Below are 26,190 nucleotides of genomic sequence, written 5' to 3'. Positions count from 1 at the left end.
TTACCTGTTAATGAGACCATGTCACCTGTTAATGAGACATTACCTGTCAATCAGACTGTAGAGTATCTCCTTGCCCATGCAGTTTTCTGCGATGAGTACCAGATATCGAGGAGTGACATAGGCTTCATGGAGACACATGATCCTTTCGTGGTGGAGGGCTTTGAGGACCTCGTACTCTTGGAGGACTGTCTGTTTGTTCTCTCCTTCGTAGTGGATAATCTTAGCCATGAAAATCTTCCCAGTGGAGTTTTCTTTACATTCTCGGACCACACCAAAACGGCCTCTGGAAGGGGAGGAGAGTATGTTCGTAATAGAAGATACTCCTGTCCCCAAGCACGGAACACGGTCAGCATAGACATGGGCGCAGAACATAGCATGCATGAACACAAACATGGAACACAGCAGGAGTGTGGACATGGGCCAAACACAGAACACAGCTCTGACACAGACATGATCCCAAGCATACAGAGCGCAGCATGGACACAAACATAATCCCAAACACACAAAACACAACAAGGACTGTGCTTTCTCTGGTGAGAGACTCCCACAACATGGAGGGTAACAGTAGTACAAACCTCATCTGTGCCCTCTCTAAGACTCTGATGCCCTTCCCAAACTGCTGAGCCCCAGAATTGGCGGCAGTTCTCCAGCTGGGGTCTGGCCAGTGTTTTATTTTGGGCTCAGCTCCCCGGCTGATAACTCAGTGAGTGGGTCCCACTACTTTGTTTTCAGGTACAGCCTTCTTGTGTTTAGTATCAGCTGATCAATGCTTGGTTTCAGCTCCACCTCCCTCTATGATCCCCATGACCTCTATAAATAAAAGTTCTGCTTATCTTTGTCTCCACAGAGAGAACTCAAAAGATTCACACTCCCCAGATGGAAGAAATTCCTCCTCACCTTCATATTCTGTATGGGTAGCCTCCAATTCAATGGCACAGACACTGATTTTTCCAGCTTCCCCCTTCCCTCCATCTGTCTTTTCCCATTCTCCATTCTGGCTCCACTCTCACCCCTTCTTCTTCCTCACATACCTATCCTCTTCCCTTTGGTTCCCCTCCTCCTTGCCTTTCTCCAAAGGTCCACTCTCCTCTCTTATCAGATTCCTTCTTCTTCAGCCCTTTTCCTCTTCCTCCTATCATTTGCCAGCTTATACTTCTTTCCTTCAACCACCACCACCCACCCCCTCCCCATTTTTTCTGTCCTGTCCGCTTCCTTTCCAGTCTGAATTAAGGGTCTCGGCTCTTTATTCCTCTTCATAGATGCTGCCTGACCTGCTGAGTTCCTCCAGCATTTTTTGTATGTTCCTCCTCAGCTTGTTATTAATAGCCCAACCTTATGCTGAATATGGCATGCTTCGAGGTGGAACAGACCACAGTACAACACAGGGAGGGGCCCCTTGGCGCACAATGTCTACACCAAATACAATCCCATATTACACTAAACTACATCTGCTTGCACATGATCCATATCTCTATATTCCCTGCAAATTAACACAGAACATAGAACAGTACAGGCCCTTCAGCCCACAATGTTGTGCTGACCTTTTAACTTACTCCATAATCAATCAACACTTCCTTCCGACATACCCTCCATTTGCTGTCTCCCATGTGCCTATCTAAGGGTCTTTTAAATGTCCGTAAAGTATCTGTTTCTACCGCAATCTCTGGCAGCGTGTTCCAAGGACCCACGAATCTGTGTGGAAAAAACCTGCTTCTGAGATCTCCCCTAAACCTTCTTCCAATCACTTTTGAACCATGTTCTCTGTTGCTGACTCTAGATAAGGGCATTGACTGTCCACTCTGTATCTCTATATTCCAGTGGGGATGCAGTGTCCTACAAGAGGAAGGCCTCGATCCCAGCTCACTGAGAACACACGCCAGTCCTCACTGTGGGGTCACCAGTGGAAAGGGTGAGCAGCTTCAAGTTCCTGGGTGTCAACATCTCTGAAGGTCTAACCTGGGCCCAACATATTGATGCAATCATGAGGAAGGCATGCCAGTGGCTCTGCTTCTTTAGCGGTTTGAGAAGACCTGGCATCTCATAAGAGACTTAGGTTTCTACAGAGCAATCTGACTGCACTGCTGCCTGATAGGGAGTTTCTGATGAAGAAGATCGCAAGAGTTTGCAGAGAGCGGTAGACTCAACCAGCTCTGTCACAGGTACAACCCTCCCCGTCATCGAGGACATCTTCAAGACGGAGTGCCTTGAGATGCTGGCATCCATCATTAAGGACCCTCAGCATCTGAGTTTTGTCATCTTCTCATAAATACCATTGGGGAGGAGACTCAGGTGCTTAAAAACCCAAGCTCAATGGCTCTTCCTCTCCATCATCAGATTTCCAATGGGCCTGTGAACCTCCTTATTTCTTTTAAACTTTGTGCTATTTATTTATTTTTAAATTTATAGCAACTATATGTCTTTACAATGTACTGCTGGCACAAAACAATAAATTTGACATAAGTCAGTAATAATAAACCTGGTTCTGATTCTGAGAGGGTGAACTATGGTATCAAATTTTAAGGGAAGGTATGGTGAATTCTGATGATCAGTGCAGAAGAGATTCATCATGAATGGAAAGATGTAGTTATGAGGAGAGCTTGGATAACTGGGTTTGTTCTCACTAGACCATATGAGACTGAAGGGTGACATTTGGTGGTTTAAAAATTATGAGGGGCATTGACTGGTAGAGGATCAGAGTCTCCATCCTAAGGCAGGGGAGTCAAGAACTATAGGGCACAGGTTTAAGGTGAGACAGGAGAAATTTAAAGGAAATCTGAGGGTAAGTTTCTTTTATAAGTTGAATAACCAAAAAATACACAGAAACAGAAGAGATTCTACAGATGCTGAAATCTTGAGTAACACACACAAAATGCTACTCAACAGGGCAGATAGCTTCCATGGAGGGGAATGAACAGTCAATGTTTTGGATCTAATGCATCTACTTCTTCTGGAGGCTAAAGAAATTTGGCATGTCCCTGTTGATTCTAAACAATTTTCATTGATGCACCTTTGAAAACATTTTATTAAAGCATCACAGCTTGGTATGGTAACTGCTCTGCATGTGACCACAAAGAACTGCAGAGTACCGGACCTAGCTTAGCACATCACGGAAACCAGCCTTCCCTCTATGGACTCTGTCTATTCATCCCACTGTCTCAGTAAAGCAGCCAGTATAATCACAGACCCTTCCCACCCGGGCATTCTCTCTCCTCCCCTCTCCCATTGGGCGGAAGATACAAAAGCCTGAAAGCACATACCACCAGGCTTAATGACAGCTTCTACCCCACTGCTTTTAGACTATTGGATGGATCCCTAGTATGATCAGATGGATTCTTGACCTCACAATCTACTTGTTATGGCCTTGTTCGTTATTGTCTGCCTGCAGCACTGCACTTTCTCTTCAACTGTTACACTCTTTTTCTGCATTCTGTTATTGTTATCCTCAATGTGCTGTGTACAGAACTAATCTGAATGAAAGTATGCAAGGAAATGTATCTCGATACATGTGACAATAATTCCAATATTACACAGAGGGTGGTGAATATCTGGGATGAACTGAGAGGAGATGGTTGAGGTAGATACAGTAACAATTTTTAAAAGGTGTTTGGACAGGTACTTGGATAGGAAAGGTCTAGAGGGACATGAACCTAATGTAGGGAATGGGATTAGTGTAGATTGGTATCACAGTCGGGTGAAAGAGAGGTAGGTTGAAGGGACTGTTTCTGTGTTGTGCAACACCATAACTATTTTCCCTGGAGAGAGAAACTGAGGAGTGACTGTATAGATGTGTATAAAACCATGAGGGGGTTGGTCATAGTGTAGGGCAGCCTGAAAGTAGACACAGGTTTAAGGTGAGAGGAGAAAGGTTTAAAGGGGAGCCGAGGGGCAACATTTACCACACAGAGTGGGGTGGGTATGTGGAACAAGCCGACAGAGGAAATGCTTGAGGCAGGTAAAATTAAAGTTGTTAAAAGGCATTTGGCCCATCAGGTCTGCTCTACCACTCCATCAAGGCTGATTTATTTTCTCTCTCAACCCCATTCTCCTGCCTTCTCCCGTAACCTTTGATGCCCAATCTAATCAAGAACCTATCAACTTCTGCTTTAAATATACCCAATGATTTGGACTCCACAGCCATTTGGAGATAGAGGGATAGGAAAGATTTAGAGGGATATGGGTCAAGTGTAGGCAAGTAGGACTAGGATAGATAGACAACTTGGTCAACATGGAGGATTTAGGCCAAAGAGCTCTAACCACTCTCTAAGTGAAAAACTTGCCTCTCTCTTTAAATCTTTCTCCTCTCACCTTAAACCTATGCACTCTAGTTTTGGGTCAGCATGGACCAGTTGGGCCAGAAGGCCCGTTTCTGTGCTGTATACCTCTATGATTCCATGAGGTTCCTTCCTTTTACGCACTATTTATTTTGTAAGTTATAATAATTTTATTTCTTGGCTCAGGAGAAAGATTGAGTGAGCTCGGTCTCTTTGGAGCGAAGCAGGATGAGAAGCACCTTGACAGAGGTGTATAAATTTATGAGAGCCATAGACAGAGTGCGCACGCTATCTAGTGCCTTTTGCCTAGAGCGACAGTAGCCAATACCAGGGGACATGCTTTTGAAGCGAGTGGAGGGACATTTAGGGGAAATGTCAGAGGCAGATTATTTTACACAGAGAGTGGTGAGTGGATGGAAGATGTTGAGGCAGATACATTAGGGACGTTTAAGACACTCTTAGATAGGCAGATGGATGAAAGGAAAATGAAGGGCTATGTGGGAGGGAAGGGCTAGATTGATCTTGGAGCAGGTTAAAAGGTTGGCACCACATTGTAGGCTGGAGGGCCTGTACTGAGTTAAATTATATGTTCTATATTCACTGTACTGTTCTATGTTACATGTGCAATGTATTGCTCCATATTTTGTGTTTTATCTTGTATGTTGTATGTTCTGCTTTGTGTGCTCTGTACTGTTCTATGTCCACTCTACCGTTCTACGTTGTATGTTGCATGTTCTATTTGCACGGTACAACTGCTGCAGAACAACACATTTCAATGTCATCTGAGTAAGCGCTGATACACCTGGTTCTGGTTCTGATTCTACAACTGTACACAGATCTGAACGCAAGTTGTAACGACACAGATGAGACGAATCCTGTTGGCGGTTACCTGGCTTTTTCTTCCATGAAGGTATATGGTTTCTGTGGGACTCCGTGCCTGAGGCCCGTGCCGTCTGCCGGTTTGGAGGTGGGGGAGAGCCGGGTGGGTGATGCCAAGGGCTCCTGTCCCACCGGGGAGACGCTGGGGGAGGGGGCGGGGGCGACCAAGGGCAGTGGGAGCGGTGATACGGGTGGGGTGGGGGCTGCTGGTTTGGGTGGGACGGGCGTCACTGTGCTCGTGAGGTTGGAGTGGAATCGAGAAGGGGAGGGGGCTGTCATCTTTGCTGGTACGGTGGTCGCTACCATTGAGGGGCTGGAGGTGGGAATCACGACAGGGACGGCTGGCTTCACCCTGGCAGAGTACACGGGCACTGGAGAGATTGTAGGGGCCACTGTTGTTGTTGCTGCCGGCTCTGGTTCTGAAAGACAAGGGGGTGGGGGGAATGAGAATTAAACAACAGAAGTCTCGGCAGGCGGCAATCAGATGAAGGCTAGTCCCCAAACTGCATGTCAAGCTCCCAAAGACGCCTCAACAACAATCTGGCAACAAAAACAGAGAATGGCAGAAAAAACACAGCAGGTCAAGCAGCATCTGTGGAGAGAGAAACCGTCAACAGAGATGACTTACTAGAGGTGACTCCATTCTTGATCCTAAACCAGATTATTACAAGTTCTATCATCTGCAGCCCAGTGTGTTTAGGATTGTAAGAGATTAATTGTGCTTAGTTTTGCTCGCCTCATTATAGGAAGGATGTGGAGGCTTTAGAGAGAGTGCAGAGGAGACTTACCAGGATGCTGCCTGGATCAGAGATCATCTCTTACGAGGTTAGGGCTTTTCTCTTTGGAGTGAAGGAGGGTGAGAGGTGTCTATCAAGACAGAGATTATAAGAGGCATAGATTGAGTGGACAGCTAGAGACTTTTCCCCTGGGTGGAAGTGGTTAATATGAGCAGATATAATTTTAAGGTGACTGGATGAAAGTACAGGGGGAATGTCAGGGGTATTTACACAGAGAGCAGTGGATATGTGAAACCAAGGTGGTGGTAGAAGCAGATACATGAGGGGCATTTAAGAGACTCTTAGATAGGCACATGGATGACAGAAAAATAGAGGGCTATGCAGGAGGGAAGGGTTAGATCAATCTTAGTAGGTTAAAAGGTTGGCATAACATTGTGGGTTGAAGGGCCTGTACTGTGCTGTGATGTTTTATGTTCTATTTCTATTCTACCTTTACGTCTCTTCTCATAGTCCAGTCCTGGCGATATCTCCCTGAATCACACCTGTGCCATCTCCAGCTTAAAGATATCCTTCCTACTGCTGGGCAACCAAAACTCCACACACAATGAGGCTTTATAAGGCATTGGACGGAGCATTGTGAGCAGTTTTGGACCCCTTATCTAAGAAAGACTGTGCTGGCAATGGAGAGGGTCCAGATGAAGTTCACTAGAATGGTCTGAGGCATGAAAGGGTTAATGTATGAGAAGCGTTCACTGGATTTTAGAAGAATGGGGAATGCAAATCACATTGAAACCTATCAAATATTAAAAGGCTTAGATAGAGCGGATACAGAGAGGATGTTTTCTATAGTGGGGGAGTCTAGGACCGGAGGGCACAGTCTCAGAATACAAGGACGTCCCTTTAGAACAGAGATGAGGAGGAGTTTATTTAGCCAGAGGGTGGTGAATCTGTGTAATTCATTGCCACAGAAAGGCTGTGGAGGTCAAATCACTGGGTATATTTAAAACGGATTCTGAACCTATGTCTTATGGTCTTATGATCATGCACACTATTGTTTACCTGCACTGCACTTTCTCTGTAACTGGTACACTTCATTCTGCATTCCGTTATTGTTTCACTTTATTTCAGCTCAATGCACTGAGTAATGATCTGATCTGTATGAACAGTGTGCAAGACCAACTTTTTGTCACATGTACATTATTGTACATGTGACAATAATAAACCAAGTCCAATTCACAAGCTTCTTGCACAACCTGTAGAGTCGAAGGTTCATAGAGCATGGAAACAGACCCTTCAGTCCAACTCATCCATGTGTTGTCCAGCAATCTAGTCTCATCTACCCACATTTGGCCCAGGGTCCACTAAACCTCTCCTATCCAAGGATTCTGAATTACCCCTATGAACTGTGCTTTTTGAAAAGAGAGAGAGAGAGAGGTGTACAACACAGACACCTTGTTATTAAGAGAGAGAGAGGCGAAGATTGTTTGAAGATGATGTTATGGTTTCTCTGCAGCACGCTTACACTTCTGCAAGGACATTGGCAGTTTCTAAGTTCTTACAGAGAGAGAAGGGAGGAGCTACTTGATGGACAGCTGGTGTTCAGCACGGTGAGATAAATAGAAGGTCAGCTGATAGCCTGGTAGACACATGGCTTTGGACACTGAATGAGCTTTGTTGTGCCCGCAGAAAAGTGGGTTTTGGAGGATTGATCAGGCAGATTGATCAGTGGTTCTCGCAGTGTGAAAAGGGTGTGACCGGTGGGGAGTTATTTGTGTGTCTGACCCTTGCCTGGGTTGATAATTCCACCACAGAAGAACGGTCCCTTTCGGTGTGGTCACAGTCGGTGACTTCTGAAGGATTTCGGAGGACAACGGGAAGATCAACGGCGTCAGCTCACCTGAAGACTCAAACCTCTCTCTCTTTCTCCGTCACTACTCAATTCCATACCAGGAACTGAACTGAACTTTACTCATCACCATAAAGCTGTATCTATTTACCCCTAGGCTTGCAAAAGCTTGGTTTACATATATTTCCACACTTACATATAATCATTGCTAACCTGCTTGATATATCTGAATTTATATTACTGTATTGCGTAGTTACTAATAAATAATATTAGTTAATAGCAATACCAGACTCCAAAGTGTTTTCTATTTCTGCTGGTTCTTTAACCCGTCAAGGGGTACGTGACAAAATTGGGGACTCGTCTGGGATATGAACAAACTGGTGGGAGCCATTCTAAAAATTGTGTGGAGGTTTGTTTGAATTGATTGGGGAAAATCCCTTTTGATTTGCTTGTGTGGAATATCAGCAGAAATGGAGTTTGAGGTTAATAAGTTTGTGGCAGGACCAACCCCTGAGGCGTTGGATGATGCTACGAGGAACGTGCTGTTGGCAGTCGCTCAAAAGTTAAGACTAAAGGTGACCACTAAGATGAGGAAAGCTCAGATGCAGATGGTAATAGCCCAGCATTATGTAGCTAAGGGGAAGTTTAATGAGGAGGTGTTAGAGTTATTTGCTGGTGGTAAACTAACTGAGACAGAGGTTCAGCTTCAGGTGGAGCAAGTCAGGCTGGAGGCTGAGGACAGGAAAAGACAGCATGAGTTGCAACTGAAACAGCTCGAGGCTAGAGAGGCAGAAAAGCAGAGAGAGTTTGAGAGGGAGATGGTGCGGCAAGGAGTTCCAGTGCCAAGCCGTAACAGGGAGCCGGTTGTACCGTTTAATGTTAGCCAAGAAATTAAATTAGTACCTCCATTTGAGAAGTTGATAGGTATTTTCTACATTTTGAAAAAGTGGCCATAAGTCGGAACTGGCCGAGAGATCAGTGAGCTGTTCTGTTACAAAGTGTGACTAAGGGGAAGGCCCAATGAGCGTATTCGGTGTTGTCTGTTGCAGACGCAAATGATTATGATGTAGTGAAAGGTGCTGTACTTAAAGTTTACGAGTTGGTTCCAGCGGCATGCAGACAAAGGTTCCGAAATTTGAGGAAGCCTTGGGACCGCACGTATTTAGAGTTTGCCCATGAGATGCAGTTGTACTTTGATTGCTGGTGTACCTTGAAAGGGGCAAGAGAGAATACTGACAACCTGGAAGAGTTGAAATTGATTGAACAGTTTAAAGGTTGCGTCTCTGATGGTTTAAGGACGTACTTAGATGGGAAAGAGGCAGCGACACTGTCAGAGTCTGCTAGATTAGCAGACGAGTATGCCTTAACTCATAAGGTTAGGTTTTTTTCTGAATAGGAGTTACCAAAAGGGTAATAGAGATAATCCACCGGCTAAACCGGAGAGTAAACCGGGGACTAGTGATAAAAGTAATGAGGAAGGGAAGCAGTTAAAAGGAAAACTTCCCAGTTTCAAGTGTAACTTTTGTGGGAAGCCTGGCTACGTGGCGTTCAATTGTTTTGCTATGAAAAGGGAAAAAGGAAAAGAGAAGGAGAAAACCCCAAATGCCTGCGTCCAGATGGTTAAAACACCACTGAAGAAGGAGGGTTCTAACCGAGTTCAAGAGAGACTCGAGAGATTTATTTCAAATGGATTTGCGTCTGTGAAGAAGGGGTCAACCCCAGTTCCAGTGAGAATCTGGAGAGATACTGGGGCTCTTCAGTCACTAATATTAAAGAGTGTTTTGGAATTTGGTGCTGAGACGGAGACTGGTGAAGCGAATATTATCAAAGGTATTGGAAAGGGGACTGAAGCCGTGTCTTTGCATAAGATAGTTTTGAAATGGTATCCAGACCAGTCACAATAGGGGTCCAGTCTGAGCTACCGATAGACAATGTTGATGTCTTGCTCGGTAACGACCTTGCAGGTGGAGCTGTTTACCTAGCAGTTCAGCTAACAAGTAAGCCTGCTGCTATTGAGGACCTACCCATAGATGCTGACATATACACTGCCTGCGCAGTAACCAGAAGCATGTCGGAAAAGTCTGCTAATGCTATTGATTTATCCCAGACTTTCCTACCATCCCTATATCAACAGGACTTAGAGGGTAGTAAGGCTGAGGAGAGTAAGGAGGATGAGAAAGACTTGTCCTTGTCGAGGAAGGAATTTATAGAGGAACAAAATAAAGATCCTGAAATTGTGGCTTTAAAAGAGACAGCCCTCTCTGAGGATGAAATTCAGAATGAGTCAGGGGGATATTATCTTAAAGATGGGGTGTTAATGAGAAAGTGGAGACCAGCCACTGTGCCTGCAGGTAAGGATTGGGCTATTGTGCACCAGGCAGTGGTTCCAAAAGTTTACAGGGCTGAAATATTAAACCTGGCCCACAAGATGCCTTTAGGTGGACATTTTGAAGTAAAGAAGACAGTGCACAGGATCATGAGGGAATTTTATTGGCCTAACCTGAGGAAAGATATTGTCAATTACTGCAGAGGGTGTCATATGTGCCAGGTGGTGGGAAAACCTAACCAGGCCATCCCAAAAGCACCACTTCGGCCGATACCTGTATTTGGTGAACCATTTTCCAGGGTCATAGTGGATTGTGTAGGCCCATTACCAAAGACTGCAGCTGGTCATCAGTACTTGTTAACAATTATGTGTGCTGCATCTAGGTTCCCTGAAGCCGTGCCTCTCAGAAACATCCAGGTCAAGACTGTGGTAAAGGCACTCAGCAAGTTTTTCGCACTGGTAGGTTTACCTAAAGAAATTCAATCTGACCAGGGTAGTAACTTTACTTCAAGAACATTCCAGCAAATAGATCCTGAGCTGAGGGCTAAACAAATTGTGTCATCTGCCTACCACCCAGAGTCTCAAGGAGCTTTGGAGTGGTTTCATTCCACTTTAACGACCATGATTAAAACCTACTGTTATGAGAATGACAGGGACTGGGATGAAGGGATACACTTATTACTTTTTGCCGTGAGAGACACCATTCAAGAAACCCTGGGATTTAGCCTGTTTGAGCTCATTTTCGGCCATAGGCCCAAAGGACCTTTGACCTTGCTCAGAGAGCAATGGTCTAACCCAAAAGTGTGTGTCAGTGTGTTAGATTATGTTTTGAAATTTCACGAAAGACTTAACAAGGCTTGTGACCTTGCCAAGAAGAATTTGCAAATCTCCCAAATTAAAATGAAACATTGGTTTGATAAGAGAGCGAGGGAGCAGGTGTTCAAGGTTGGAGATAAAGTGCTGGTTCTGTTCCCCCTTGTGACCAACCCCCTCCAAGCACAATCTCATGGACCATACCACATAATTAAGAAAATTGATTCTCTGAATTATGTTATTGAAACTGCTGACAGAAGGAAGGCTACCCAATTAGTGCATGTAAACATGCTGAAGCCCTATTATGACCCTGAGACGGTACCAGTAAGTATTGTTATGAAAACAAATGGGGCTGAGGAATTTGATAATGAGGTGCAAGATCATTTTGACAAACTGAATATTGTATCAACAAGACTTGAGAATTCCACTATTTTGAAAAACCTTACTGATAAAGTCTGTCATCTGGAGCCTGCACAGAGAAAACAATTGAAAGACCTAATGAACAAGCATAAAGATTTATTTCCTGACATTCCAAGATGATGCACAGCTGCAGTGCATGATGTCATTGTAAATTCAGCCCAGCCCATCAAACAGCATCCTTACAGAATGAACTTTGAGAAAAAGCAAAGGGGTTGAAAAAGAAATTGGCTACATGCTAGCAATTGGTATCATTAGGCAACCTACCTCAGACTGGACGTTGCCCTGCGTTCTTGTGCCTAAACCAGACGGTAGTATAAGATTCTGTACTGACTACAGGAAAATCAATGCAATAACCAAGACAGATGCTTATCCTATCCCAAGAGTCAATTACTGTATTGATAAAGTGGGAAAGGCTAAGTACCTCACAAAAATTGATCTGTTAGAAGGATATTGGTGTGTTCCTTTGACCGAAAGGGCCAGAGAAATTTTAGCATTTGTCACACCTTCGGGACTATATGAATATAATGTTTTATCCTTCGGGATGAAAAATGCTCCAGGAACATTTCAAAGAATGATCAATTCTGTGATTAGAGGTCTAGAAAACACAGGGCTTATATTGATGATCTGGTTGTATGGAATGACATATGGGAAGAGCATATTATGGCTGTAGGAGAACTGTTTGAAAGGCTGTCCAAGGCCAATCTTACTGTGAACCTCGCTAAAAGTGAGTTTGGCCATGCCACAGTTACATATCTGGGCTATGTAGTAGGCCAGGGCCAACTGGCTCCTGTACGGGTCAAGGTTCAAGCTATTGCTGAGGTTCCTGTTTTGACTGGCAAGAAAGCTTTAAGAAGGTTTTTGGGAATGGTTGGGTATTATCGCAAGTTTTGTAAGAACTTTGCAGATATCGCTCTCCCCCTAACGAAAATCCTAGGGAAGTGTGAAAAATTTGTATGGAGTGAGCTTTGCCAGGAGGCATTTGAACGTCTGAAAACCATCCTGTGTTATCATCCTGTGCTCAAAGCACCTGATTTTTCTAAGCCATTCTCTATAGCAACAGACGCTAGTGATGAAGCTGCTGGAGCAGTACTGTTACAGAAAGGTGTGGATGACATTGAACACCCAGTAGCTTATTTCTCAAAGAAATTTAATGTGCACCAGAAAAATTTTACAGAGAGAGAAGGGAGGAGCTACTTGATGGACAGCTGGTGTTCAGCACGGTGAGATAAATAGAAGGTCAGCTGATAGCCTGGTAGACACATGGCTTTGGACACTGAATGAGCTTTGTTGTGCCCGCAGAAAAGCGGGTTTTGGAGGATCGATCAGTGGTTCTCGCAGTGTAAAAGGGTGTGACCAGTGGGGAGTTATTTTTGTGTCCAACCCTCGCCTAGATTGATAATTCCACCACAGAAGAATGGTCCCCTTTGTTGTGCTCACAGTCGGTGACTCCTGAAGGATTTCAGAGGACAACGGGAAGATCGATGGCGTCAGCTCACCTGAAGACTCAAACCTCTCTCTCTCTCTCTCTCTCCATCACTATTCAATTCCATACCACGAACTGAACTGAACTTTATTCATCACCGTAAAGCTGCATCTATTTACCCCTAGGCTTGAAGAAGCTTGGTTTTCATATATTTCCACACTTATATATAATCATTGCTAACCTGTTTGATATATCTGAATTTATATTACTGTATTGCGTAGGTACTAATAAATAATATTAATTAATAGCAATACCAGACTCCAAAGTGTTTTCTATTTCTGCTGGTTCTTTAGCCCGTCACGGGGTACGTGACAATCCAGATGGCTTTTAAACACCTCAACCACTATTTCTGGCAGCTCATTCCAAATACACACCACCCTTTGTGTATGTATTTGTGTAGAAGCTATCTCTCTCTGTTTAAATCTCTCACCACTGATCTTAAACCTTACTGGTTTCCCCAAGCCCATCTTCGACTGTTGATGGATGTCACATTCCACTGTACATTTCAATATACATGTGAGAAGAAAGCTAATCCTTAAATTGTTTGATCTTCCAAACTGCAATCCCTCAAATGTATCTGGATTGAAAGCCATTTACCAATCCTTAGTCCAAGATGGTGCTGGTGAACTACGGTGACGAGCTGCAGGCTGCTTAGAAAACTTCTAAATTTGCCTCTTTTGAATTACTTTCACTGCAATCTGCAGCATGCAATTTCCCTCTAAGCAATATACTTTTGAATAGTCTTAATGAACCAGTGGTTTCATAACCTTGTGAAAGATTTGCAGACGTGACTCTCAAGCATGCAGGTATGGCATCTTTAACCAGATGAAGGTATATTGCCATGGCTGTAAGAGAGGAGGAAAGGAGAACTCCAAGCCAGGCTGAAACACAGAGTAATGAGGCTCCCTCATCCAGCAGTTTTGTTAGCAAATGTACAGTTGCTGGGAACAAAGTCGAGGACCCAAGGGCAAGATTGTTATATTGGAGGGAAATGAGATGTTACTGTGTTCTGTGTTTCACAGAGACTGGACTCACTCCAGACACACCGGATGCATTGGTCACCCGAAGGCTTCTCGATACACAGGATGTTTAAACTGCTGATTTGGAGAAGGCAAGAGTCCGTTTTTCATGATAAACTCTTAGGGGTGCTCAGATGTGGTGGTTTTGTCTACTCGTAATCCTCCAGCCTGGAGTAGCTAATGATTAAGTGCTGACCATTTTACTTATCAAGAGTTCTCCTCCGTGATCCTGACTGCAGTTTATCTACCATGAAAAGCTGATGGTGATCAGGCACTCGAGATGTTGAATGCAGCTATCACCAAACAAGAAACAGCTCACCCTGACACATTTTAATCACAATTGGGGAATTCAACCAGGCCTTTTTGAAGTAATCTCTGCCCAATTATGATCAGCATATAATGTATACCACCAAGGGTCCCAATACACTAAACTACTGCTATTCTGCAATAAGAATTGCCTACCGTTCTATGCCCAAACCATAGTTCAGTAAATCTGATCACTTGGCTGTCTTTCTCCTACTTGTATACAGGCAAAGGCTAAAGAGCACAGCTCCAGAGAGCAGTTCAACAAAGAGGTAGTCGCAGGAGGCAGGGAAGCTTTGAATCGGTGGACTGGGCCCATGTTCAACAACTCATCTGTGGGTCTGAATGAATAACCCATGGTTGTCACGGTCTTTATCAAAACAGATGTAGATGAGTGTGTTCCCAAAAAATCATTCGGAGTCCTTCTCAACCAGAAGCCCTGGATGAACCATGAGATCTGCAATTTGCTGAGGGCCAGATCAGAGGCATTCAGGTCTGGCGACCAAGTCAGATATAAGAGGCCCAGTTATGATCTCTGGAAAGCCATACTACAAGTGAAGTGGTAACTCCAGACTAAACTTGAATCACTGGAAGATGTTCAACAGCTGAGGCAGGGCATGAATGCTATTAACTCTTACAAAGTGAAACTAAGCAACATAGGTGACAACAGGGCGTTGCTTCCAGATGAGCTGAGTGCCTTCTATGCTCGTTTTGACTGTCAAAACATGGAGGAACCTTCACAAACTCCCACAGTCCCCAGTGACCCTGTGATTTTGGTCTCTGAGGCTGACATGAGAGCATCCTTCAGGAGGGTGAACCCAAGGAAAGCATCTGCCTGAGTACTAATGATCTGTGCTATTTAACTGGCTGGAGTGTTCACTGATATCTTTAACCTCTCACTTCTGCATTCTGAGATACTCACCTGCTTCAAGCAGGCTTCAATTATACCAGTCCCTAAGAAGAACGATCAATGACGATCATCCAGTAGCACTTAACATATAATGTGATGAAGTGCTTTGAGAGGTTGATGGTGAAACATAGCAAGTCCTGCTTGTGAAGTGACTTGGATCTGCTCCAATTTGTGTACTGGCACAATAATTTCATTGGTTGTTCACTCAATCCCGGATGGCAAAGGTGCATAGATCTGGATGCTCTTTATTGACTACAGCTTGGTATTTAATACCAAGATCCCCTCATAACTAATCAATAAGCTTCAATACCTTGGCTTCAATATCTCCTTTTACCATTGGAACCTTGATTTCCTCAATTGCAGACCCTGGTCAGTTCAGATCGGCAACAACATCCCCTCCACAATCTCCTTCGGCACAGATGCACCACAAGGCTGTGTGCTGAGCCACCTGCTCTGCTCACTCTACACTCATGACTGTATGGTTATGCACAGCTCCAATGCCATACTTCAGTTTGCTGATGACACCACTGTTGTTGGCTGAATCAAAGTGGTGATGAATCAGCATATAGATTGAAAATCTGGCTGAGTGATGCCACAACAACCTCTCACTCAACGTCAGCAAGACCAAAGAGCTGATGATAGACTTCAGGAGGTGGAAATCATTCATCCATGAGCCAGTCCTCATCAGGGGATCTAAAGTGGAGGGGTCAGCAAATTTAAACTCCTCAGTGTTCTCAGTTCGGAGGATCTGTCTTGGGCCCAGCACATGACTGAAGAAAGCACGGCAGAGCCTCTACTTCCCTAGGAGTTTGTGAAGATTCGGCGTGACATCTAAAACTCTGATAAACTTCTGTAGGTGTGTGATGGGGAGTATATTGACTAGTTGAAACACCAATGCCAGGAACGGAAAATGCTACAGTAAGTAGTGGATATTGCCCAGTAAAGCCCTCCCCACCATTGAGCACATCTACAAGGAGTGCTGTCTGAGGAAAACAGCATCCATCATCAGGGTCCTCCACCATCCCGGCCATGCTCTATTCCCACTGTTGCCGTCAGGAAGAGGTACAGGAGCCTCAGGACCCGCACCACCAGGTTCAGCTTTACTACCCCTCAGCCATCAGGCCCTTGAACCAGTCGGGATAACTTCACTCAACTACACTTGCCCCATCACTGAACTGTTCCCACAACAGATGGATTCACTTTCAAGGACTCTTAATGACATTCTCTCAATATTTATTGTTTTTTAATTTATCATTATTATTTCTTTTTTACATTTGTATTTGCACAGCTTGTTGTCTATTACACATTGGTTGTTTGCCTGTCCTACTGGGTGCTGTCTCTCATTGATTCTATTAATGGAAGACCCCACCCACAAGAAAACGTATCTCAGGGATGTATATAGTAACATTTATGAATATTGAACTTTGAACATACCCAGCTGATCAAGATCCCCTGTAATTTTCCACAGCCTTCTATTCTATCTACAACACCACCTACTTTAGTATCATCCACAAACTTACAAACCATGCCTCATTCATTCACATCCAAATTGTTTGTATAAATTACGACCAACAAACGTCTCAACACTGTCCCCTGTGATACACTACTGGACACAGGCCTCCAGTCTAAGAAACTACCCTCAACTATTGCCCTCTGCTTCCCACCACTGAGCCAATTATGAACCCCTGACATCCCAATGCCCCAACTCAAGTTGTGACGTGACATCCCAACTCTTCTTCTCAGTGCCCTGACCAATGAATGCAATGCCTTGTTCACTTGTGTCACCATTTACAGGGAAGGGAACTATCTACCTGCATTCCCCCTACCCTCCAGATCTCTATATTGAGCAGTTTTGGGCCCCATATCTAAAAGAAGTATGTGCTGGCATTGAAAAGGGTCGAAAGGAGGTTCAAGAGAATGATCCCAGGAAAGAAAGGGTTAATGTATGAGGAGGTTTGATGGCTCTGGGGCTGTTCTTGATAGAGTTTAAAAGAATGAGGGGGATTTCATTGAAACCATTCAAATATTGAAAGCGCAAACACGAGGAATTCTGCAGATGCTGGAAATTCAAGCAACACACATCAAAGTTGCTGGTGAACGCAGCAGGCCAGGCAGCATCTCTAGGAAGAGGTACAGCCGACATTTCAGGCCGAGACCCTTCGTCAGGACTAACTGAAGGAAGAGTGAGTAAGAGATTTAAAAGTAGGAGGGGGAGGGGGAGATCCAAAATGACAGGAGAAGACAGGAGGGGGAGGGATGGAGCCAAGAGCTGGACAGGTGATTGGCAAAAGGGGTATGAGAGGATCGTAGGAGAGGAGGCCCAGGGAGAAGGAAAAGGGGGAGGGGGGGGAAAACCCAGAGGATGGGCAAGGGGTATAGTCAGAGGGACAGAGGGAGAAAAAGGAGAGTGAGAGAAAGAATGTGTGTATAGAAATAACGGATGGGGTACGAGGGGGAGGTGGGGCATTAGCGGAAGTTAGAGAAGTCAGTGTTCATGCCATATTGAATATTGAAAGGTCTAGATACAGTGAATGCGGAGAGTATGTTTCCTATAGTGGAGGAGTCCAGGGTTAGAGGGCACAGCCTCAGAATACAAGGATGTCCCTTTAAAACAGAGATAAGAAGGAATTTCTTTAGCCAGAGGGTGGTGGATCTGTGGAATTAATTGCCACAGACAGCTAGGAGGCCAAGTCATTGGATATATTTAAAGCAGAGGTTGATAGGTTCTTAGTTAAAGCATTGAAGGTTATGGGGAGAAGGCAGAAGAATGGGGTTGAGAGTGATAATAAATCAGCCTTGACGGAATAGTGGAGAAGACTCGATGGTCCAAATGCCCCAATTCTACTTTTATGCCTCTTATGGTCTTATTTATGATTCCTCTGTCAGGGCCCTGCTATTCACTGTGTAGGGGTGGAGAGGGGAGGCGCTGTAGGTGAGGTCCACTCCTGGCCCCACAAGCTGGCTTCCCAATACCACCCCAGTCATGGAACAGTAGACTAATGGTTGGCATAATGCTATTACGGTGCCAGTACTCAGGGTTCAATCGCTACTGCTGCTCATAGAGTTTGTACCTTCTCCTCGTGACCGTGTGGGTTTCCTCTGGGTGATCCGGTTAACCTCCACGTTCCAAAGATGTACAGGTTAGGGCTAGTGAGCTGTGCGTGCTATGCTGGCATCAGAAGTGTGGCGACACTTGTGGGCTGCCCCACCACATTCTGTCTGTGCTGGTTGTTGACACAAACAACATTTTGCTGTATGTTTCGATGTACATGTGACAAATAAAGCTTATCTCTTAATCTCTCCATCACACACGGCTCACCTCTCGCAGCCGGCTTCTCGTCCTCAATGACAATGTTTTCTGAACTTCGGCTGTGGGGTCCCTGCCCGGCTTTGTTGACACAGGTGACTCGGAACTTGAGTGTGCCCTCGGTCAGCTCGGTGGCATTGTAGAAGCAGTCGGCGATCCCAGTAGCCATCACTTTCCACAGCTCCTCCCCTGTCAGAGGTCAGCCCATTACACAAATGTACAAATCGTCGACCCACACCAACTATAGCCATGCACCACAGAAAGCATCCTATCCAAAATGTATCATGGCTCGGTATGGCAGCTGCTCTGCTGGGGACCGCAAGAAAGTGCTGACGGTTGTGGACACAGCTCAGCTCATCACCAAATCTAGCCTGTCTACACTTCTCACTGCCTCAGTAAGAGGGCCAACATAATCAAAGATCCCACTTATTCTGGACATTCTCTCATTTCCCCCCTCACATTGGGTAGCAGATAGAAGAACCACCAGGCTCAAGGACAGCTTCTCTCCCACTCTAAGACTTACCTTGTTACGACCTTGCACTTGACTGTATGCCTGCACTGCTCTATCTCTGTAATATTTTACTCTGCATTCTGTTATTATTTTCCCTTGTTCTGCTTCAATGCATTGCGGTAATGCATTGATCTGTATGAACAGTACGCAAGACAAGCTTTTCACTGTATCTTGGTACAATTCCAATACTCTTACCTTTGAGTTTCTGCTCCAGGGTGTAGCTGCATGGACCAGGTGAGTCGGCTGGCTTCCACAGGACTAACGCTGTGTTCTTGTACTTCTGAGGGATCTCAGGGGGTCCTGGTTGCCCAGGTAGACCTAGGAAGCAGAAGCAGAATTGGATTTAGTATTAGGCCAACAGGCAGCACCCTCAGCTCTGCTCCAGAGGATGAATATGTGTCCTCTTCTCATTACTACCAGGCCAAGACACAACCAGTCAATGTACTCTCCATCACACATATATAGGAGTTTGTCAAAGTTTTAGATGTCATGCTGAATCTTCGCAAATTTCTAAGGAAGTAGAGGTGCTGCCGTGCTTTCTTCATAATTGCACTTTCATGTTGAGCACAGAACAGTTCTTCTAAAATGATAACACTGAGGAATTTAAAGTTGCTGACCCTCTCCTCCCCTGATCCCCTGATGAGGACTGGCTCACGGACTTCTGGTTTCCTCCTCCTGAAGTCAATAATCAGCTCCTTGGTCTTGCTGACATTGAGTAAGAGGTTGTTGCTGTGGCATCACCCAGCCAGATTTTCAACCTCCTTCCTATACGCTGATTCGTCACCACTTTCGATTCAGATAATGACAGTGGTGTCCACAGCAAACTTGAATACAGTATTGGAGCTGTGCTTAGCCTCACAGTCATAAATGAAAAGTGAGTAGAGCAGGGGGCTAAACACACAGCCTTCTGGTGCACCTGTGCTGATGGGAGATTGTGGAAGAGATGTTGCCAGTCTGAACTGACTGGGGTCTGCAAGTAAGGAAATCCAGGATCCAATTGCCCAAAGCTTTGCAGCTTATTGATTAGTCTTGAGGGGATGATGGTACTGAATGCCAAGCTGTAGTTGACAAGGAGCAGCCTGATATATGCACCTTTGCTTTCCACATGTTCCAGGGATTGAGTGAAGAGCCAATGAAATTACATCTGCTGTGGACCTGTTGCACCAGCAGGCAAGTTGGAGCAGATCCAAGTCGTTTCTCAGGGAGCAGCTGATATGGTTCATCACTGACATCTCAAAACACGTCATCACAGTGGATGTAAGTGCTGCTGGACAACAGTCACTGAGGCTGGTTCCTCTGATACTTCAGGGTAGTAACTGCTCCTGAACCTGAACTTCTTAGGCAGTGGTACGAGTGAAATCTGCTTGAAGCAGGTGGGTATCTCCGACTGCTCAAGCAAGAGGTTTAAGATATTGGTGAACACTCCAGCCAGTTGAGTAGCTTTGTATTTTGGTCAGGTGCCCCATCTGGGCCTGATGCTTTCTGTGGGTTTACACTCATTACACTACCTTGCTGCCCTATCAAATACAGATTTGATCTGTGTGGACAGTATGCATGGCAAGTTTTTCACTGTAGCTCGTACATGTAACAATTCCCATGCCTCCCAGAGAGAGTCCCATTTCCTTATATCCCTCAAAACCATTCTTACAGATCCACAATTCCTTGGAAAGGTCATCACAGTCAGAGTGGGTTTAAAGAGAGCTTTTAGCACATTGCCTGCTCAAATCAGAGTATATTGGGTACAGGAGTTGGGATGTTATGTGGAAGTTGTATAATATGTCAGTGAGGCATAATTTGGAGTATTTTGTGCAGTTCTGGTCACCTACAGTAGCTACAAGAAAAACGTAAAAAAGATCTTAACAACAATAAGACAGCTTACAGAGAGGTGATGAAAGAGCTCGAGGCCTGGTGCCAGGCAAATAACCTTTTCCTCAATGTCAACAAGACAAAGGAGAGTGTTACCAATGTCCGGAGAACTCGCACCACTCACATCCTTCTTTACATCAGTGGCACAGCAGTGGAAATTGTGAGTAGTTTCAAACTCCCACATCTCACATAACGTCTCATGGACCCTGAACACATCATATGCAATCAGGAAAACTCACAAATGCCTCTGAGGAGGCAGAAGAGAGTTCAAGTTCATGTTCAAGCTTAATTGTCATTCAACCATACATGAATACAACCAAACAAAACAATGTTACTCTGAGGCCAAAGTGCAAAACAGTCACACGCAGCAGAAAGGACATATAGCACATATAAGATAGCAAGCATATACCAGTAAAATACAGTCACACAAAAAAAATTGTCCAAGACCGTGAGTCCATGAATATTGCAGCACTCTGTAGTTAAACACCATATGGCTTGTCATCCGCCAAGCGAAGGACTGGAGGTGGGGGGTTTGGGCAGCACAGACTCCTGCTTGGACTCCACGCCACACCGCCCCTAACACTCCAGTGGAGCATACTAACTCCAAAGCCTCTTCCCTGGGTGGCTGTAAACGCGTGAGACTACGGCTTGATGCCTTATCCTCACTATGACCAAGGTCACGCAGCTCCCCCACCACAGCCAATAAACCAGTGAACCGGACTTTCACCATTCCACATCGACAACATCAAACAAGGCCTTGAGATCACAAGAAAAGTGACTAAGATGATCACTCAGTGTTGATTTGTGCACAGGTTTCTCCAATGCCTCTCTGTGCCAGCAACAGCACTGTGCACCGTACACATCTATACTCACATCCTTCTATTGAATGCTGTGTCATAATAAGCTGCATCTCTGCATGGTATGGAAACTGCACTGCAGCGGACAGGAAAGCTCTACAACAGATTGTTAAAACTGCCCAACACATCACTGCACCAGCCTACCCACTGTCAAGGACATATATACAGAAAGACACTGGAAACACTGTGAAGGGCTCCACCCACCCTGCTCATGGACTGTTTGTCCCACTCTCATCAGGAAGGAGGTTATGCAGCATCCACACAAGACCACCAGACTCAAAAACAGTTACATTCCCCAAGCAGTAAGGCTGATCAACACCCCCACTCACTAAACCACCCCTCCATGTCCCCCCTCCACCATAAAACAACAGCACAGGAACAGGATCTTTGGCCCACAGTGTTATGCTGAACCAATTAAATAAGTAATCAATTGGCCAGTTTCCTAAGGTTGTCATACCTGAGTTGGTACTGGGGACGAGCTCCCACTACCTATAAAGTGCTCCAAATGGCATGTGACTCTAATAGCCTCTGACAACCAAGTCCAACTGTTGGCTTCACGTGTGGCTTAGCTACTAGGCCCGGCGGAACTGTTTCTACTGACCAGAGAAGGGGCAAAGGTGGACCACTGGTGCCTCAAAACCAGTTGCTTTGGGCAGGTGGGCTTGTCAGCCTTGGACAGCAGCCCACCTAGGGGAAGGAAAACTTTGATTTTAAGCATCGGCTACCTTGCGGCCATACTCAACCATGGGAAAGGCTTCGGGAGTAAACCTTGTGGAAGAAATGTGGAGCTGGGGTCCCTAAAGTAAAGCAGTTTGATGTTGTTTTCAACTTCACTCTGGCAACCTCTGCGATGACACTGGTGCCAAGCTGCAGGAGAAAGATGGGAGATTTGATAGAGGTATACAAAATTATGAGGGGTATATATAGGGTAAATGCAAGCAGGCTTTTTCCACTGAGATCAGGCGAGACTAGAGCTAGAGGCCATGGGCAAAGGGTGAAAGATGATGTACTCATGGGGTTCCTCTCTCAGAGGGGTGAGAGTGTGGAATGAGTTGCTAGCAGAAGTGGTGGATGTGGGTTTAATGTAACATTTAGGTGAAGTTTGGATACGTACATGGATGGGAGAGTTATGGAGGTTATGGTCTGGGCACGAGTTCATGGGACTACACAGAATAACAGTTTGGCATGGGCAAGACAGGCCACAGGGTTTGTTTCTGTGCGGTAGTCCTCTATGACTATGAAGCTATCAGAGAACCTCTCTCTGTCCTTTCCCTCGGGCCTGACTCCTCCTCCTCCAATCCTATCTCCTTCAGCATCCTCGCCCACCACCTCTTTCAGTCGCTCAGTGAGAGAGAGTGATCACATGCTGGGATTCATCTGACCGTAGCTCGGGGGCGGGCTGGGCTCTCTTCCTGTGATGCACTTACGCGCGAGGGATACGGTACAGGAGCTGGCAGCTGTGCCCAGGGCATTGGAGGCCGTGCATTCGTAGACCCCAACGTCCGTTCTCGTGGTCTTCAGGATGGTCACCAGCTGCCGTCCATCGGCACTCGAGACGACCTTCACCCGCTCATCGGACAGCAGGGGCTTTTGGTCTGAGGGAGAAATACAGGCGGAAGGACCATTAGGCTCAGGGCAGGATAGAGGGTCGGGAGGTGGAGGTGAAGGTGGGGGGAAGGCTGGGGAGCGAGGAGAGAGGTGGGAGAATGGGCGGAATATTGAGTTCAGAAGGGTAGATCGAAAGTGAGAGAGGGAGTGAGGTGAGAGTGTTGGGGGCTCTGGGGAGTCAGGAGGAGAGGGACCAATGGATACAGGGAGAGAGATAGACAGACAGAGAGAAACAGTGAGACAAAGAGGGAGCTGGGTGAGGGGCCGAAGAAGAATAGGAGGAATAATGGAATACAGTATATGGACCCAGAGTGAGTGGGGAAGGTTAGAGTGGAAGATAGGAATAGAGAATAGGAGAGAGATAGAGACGCAGGATGTGATATTGTGGTAACTGAGGGTGTAAGGATGACGTGGGGTTGGGGAGTTACATCAGGGTAATTCAGGATGACACGATGATGATTGGTAAAACAGTGACATCATGATGACTGTATAACGTTGACAATGGGTGTGATATCATGATGACAATGGGCATGACATCATGGGGACTTGAGTGTGAAATCACAATGACTGCACTATGACATCACAGTGAATGGAGTGTGACATCACGGCAAGAGGAACGTGTAGGAATGTTACAGTGAAGCCCCCTGAACCAGGGACACTCACACCCCGACTGACCTTTCATCCAGGTGACGACAGGAGTTGGGCTCCCTGCTGGCAAACTGCACAGGGTGAGGGCGTCACCTTCCAGCAGCATCTGGTCCTTCAGTTTCACATGGAAGACGGGTGGGAAATCTGCAAAGATCATCAGGAGAGCCACTCAGTAACTCTAACCAAACACTGTGACAGGACACACAGAGAGGTGGACAGCATCCACACTCTAGCCTCCTCATCGCCATGGGCAAGACAGCACCACAAAATTACAGAACGGTTAATAACATTCCCATTCCAGAGACATGAGAATCAGGGAGAGAAACATCAACTGAGCACAGAGTGAAGCTCCCTCTACACTGTCTCATCGCACCTCTGGGGCCAGACATAGAGCGAAACTCCCTCTACACTGTCCCATCACACACTCCCAGGGTTAGACACAGAGTGAAGCTCCCTCCACATTATCCTAACACACACTCCTGGGGTCAGACTCACAGTGAAGCTCCCTCTACACTGTCCCATCACACACTCCCAGGGTCAGACACAGAGTGAAGCTCCCTCTACACTGTCCCATCACACACTCCCAGGGTCAGACACAGAGTGAAGCTCCTTCCACACTGTCCCATCACACACTCCCAGGGTCAGACACAGAGTGAAGCTCTCTCTACACTGTCCCATCACACACTCCCAGGATTAGACACAGAGTGAAGGTCCCTCCACACTGTCCCATCACACACACTCCCAGGGTCAGACACAGAGCGAAGCTCCCCCTGCACTGCCCCATCACACACTCCCAGGGTCAGGCACAGAGTGAAGGTCACCCTGCACTGTCCCATCACACACTCCCAGGGTCAGACACAGAGTGAAGGTTCCTCTACACTGTCCCATCACACACTCCTAGGATTAGACACAGAGTGAAGGTCCCTCCACACTGTCCCATCACACACACTCCCGGGGTCAGACACAGAGTGAAGGTTCCTATCGTCCTTCTTTCCGTACCGTCCCATCACATGTTTCCAGGGCGAAAGCAGCATGAATTAGACTTTGTCCCCACTTTCCCGATCTTCAGGAAGGGGGGATAAATTGGTCAGGGCTTCCTCACTGGTCTGTTCCTGGGACTGGCCAGCATGGCTATCCACAGAACCAGGCAGTAGGTTATTGAGCCAACTGGCTGCCCCTCTTCCAAGGACACACTTGTGCCTGGGTGCCTCTGGATGGAAACAATGCAGCATCCAGTGGCTGTCTGGAGTCCTTCTAGGACCAGTCCGCATTGCAGGGGCTGGGATGCAGTCTGAGCAAGGAACATAATATTAAATGCTTTATCATAAAAACACGAGATTCTGCAGATGCTGGGAATTCTGAGCAACATACACAGAATGCTGGAGGAACTCAGCAGGTTTGGCAGCATCTACCGAGGGGAATAAACAGTCGGTGTTTTGGGCTGAGACCCTTCATCAGGACTGGAAAGAAAGGGGGAAGGAGCCAGAATAAGAAAGTTGGCAGAGTGGAAGAAGTACAAGTCGCAGGTGATAGGTGAGACCAGATGAGGGTGAAGGGAGGTGGGTGGGGAATAGGGGATGAAGTAAGAAGCTGGGAGGTGATAGGTGGAAGAGGTAAAGGGCTGAAGAAGAAATCCAACAGGAATAGAGAGTGGACCATGCAAGAAAGTGAAGGAGGAGGGGAATCAGAGGGAGGTGAATACCTGATACTTTAAGTCAAAAATCAAACAAAAATTCCACACAAAATGTAGATAAAAAGGAAGGAAGTGTTTGATAAAGGTTTCTGTCACACCTGAGGCACTCCTATGATATACCGTCGAGACATCCTCAGCAGCTACGGCGAGCGAGATGTTGGGCTGTGATATTGCTTTATCCCTTCGCATTCGCGAGAATCCCCATCGGTCCCACCGGGACTTGCGTTCTCCGTGCACGGACGCTGTGTGAACGATCAGAGAGAAGCTTGTGAAGATTTGCTGACAGTAAATGACACCCTTTGACCTTGTGAACTTGGGAAACATCTCTCTGCAGCCCATGGTGTAGGTTCATGGAGGTACATGGCAGGGAAACAGGCCCTTCAGCCCAACATGTTGATGCTGACCCACATTCTCATTTAAGCTGGTTCTGTTTGGCTCATATCCCTCTAAACCTTGAACCTGTCCAAATGTTGTTCATGTACCTGCCTCAACCACTTCTTCCAGAAATTCAGAGCATGAGAGCATGAGATTGTGAGACACAGGAGCAGAATTAGGCCATTTGGTCATCAAGTCTGCTCTGCCTTTTCAATTGGTCCAGAGCCATCAAACATTCCTTTCATTCTAGAGGAGGTTTACCAGAATGATTCCAGGAATGAAAGGGTTAAAGTTTGAAGATTGTTTGATGACTCTGGG

The 26,190-nt window shown here is 45.9% G+C and overlaps 1 protein-coding gene across 10 annotated transcripts in view; it reads right to left on the bottom strand.

Moving 5' to 3' along the window:
• Positions 1-26,190, bottom strand: part of spega (striated muscle enriched protein kinase a) — a 392,740-nt gene that overhangs the window by 31,645 nt on the left and 334,905 nt on the right. For all 10 annotated transcript variants that reach the window (XM_072261057.1, XM_072261052.1, XM_072261055.1 and 7 more), the window contains 7 exons: positions 25,596-25,739; positions 23,832-23,948; positions 22,976-23,143; positions 19,021-19,143; positions 18,327-18,503; positions 5,161-5,569; positions 44-283 (listed from right to left, as the gene is read on the bottom strand). In XM_072261057.1, coding sequence (XP_072117158.1) covers positions 44-283; positions 5,161-5,569; positions 18,327-18,503; positions 19,021-19,143; positions 22,976-23,143; positions 23,832-23,948; positions 25,596-25,739 — 1,378 coding nt within the window. The remainder of the gene's footprint in view (positions 1-43; positions 284-5,160; positions 5,570-18,326; positions 18,504-19,020; positions 19,144-22,975; positions 23,144-23,831; positions 23,949-25,595; positions 25,740-26,190) is intronic.

Source organism: Mobula birostris, chromosome 6, assembly GCF_030028105.1.
Source record: "Mobula birostris isolate sMobBir1 chromosome 6, sMobBir1.hap1, whole genome shotgun sequence".
Taxonomy (NCBI): Eukaryota; Metazoa; Chordata; class Chondrichthyes; order Myliobatiformes; family Myliobatidae; genus Mobula; species Mobula birostris.
This window is presented reverse-complemented; position numbering and strand designations above follow the sequence as displayed.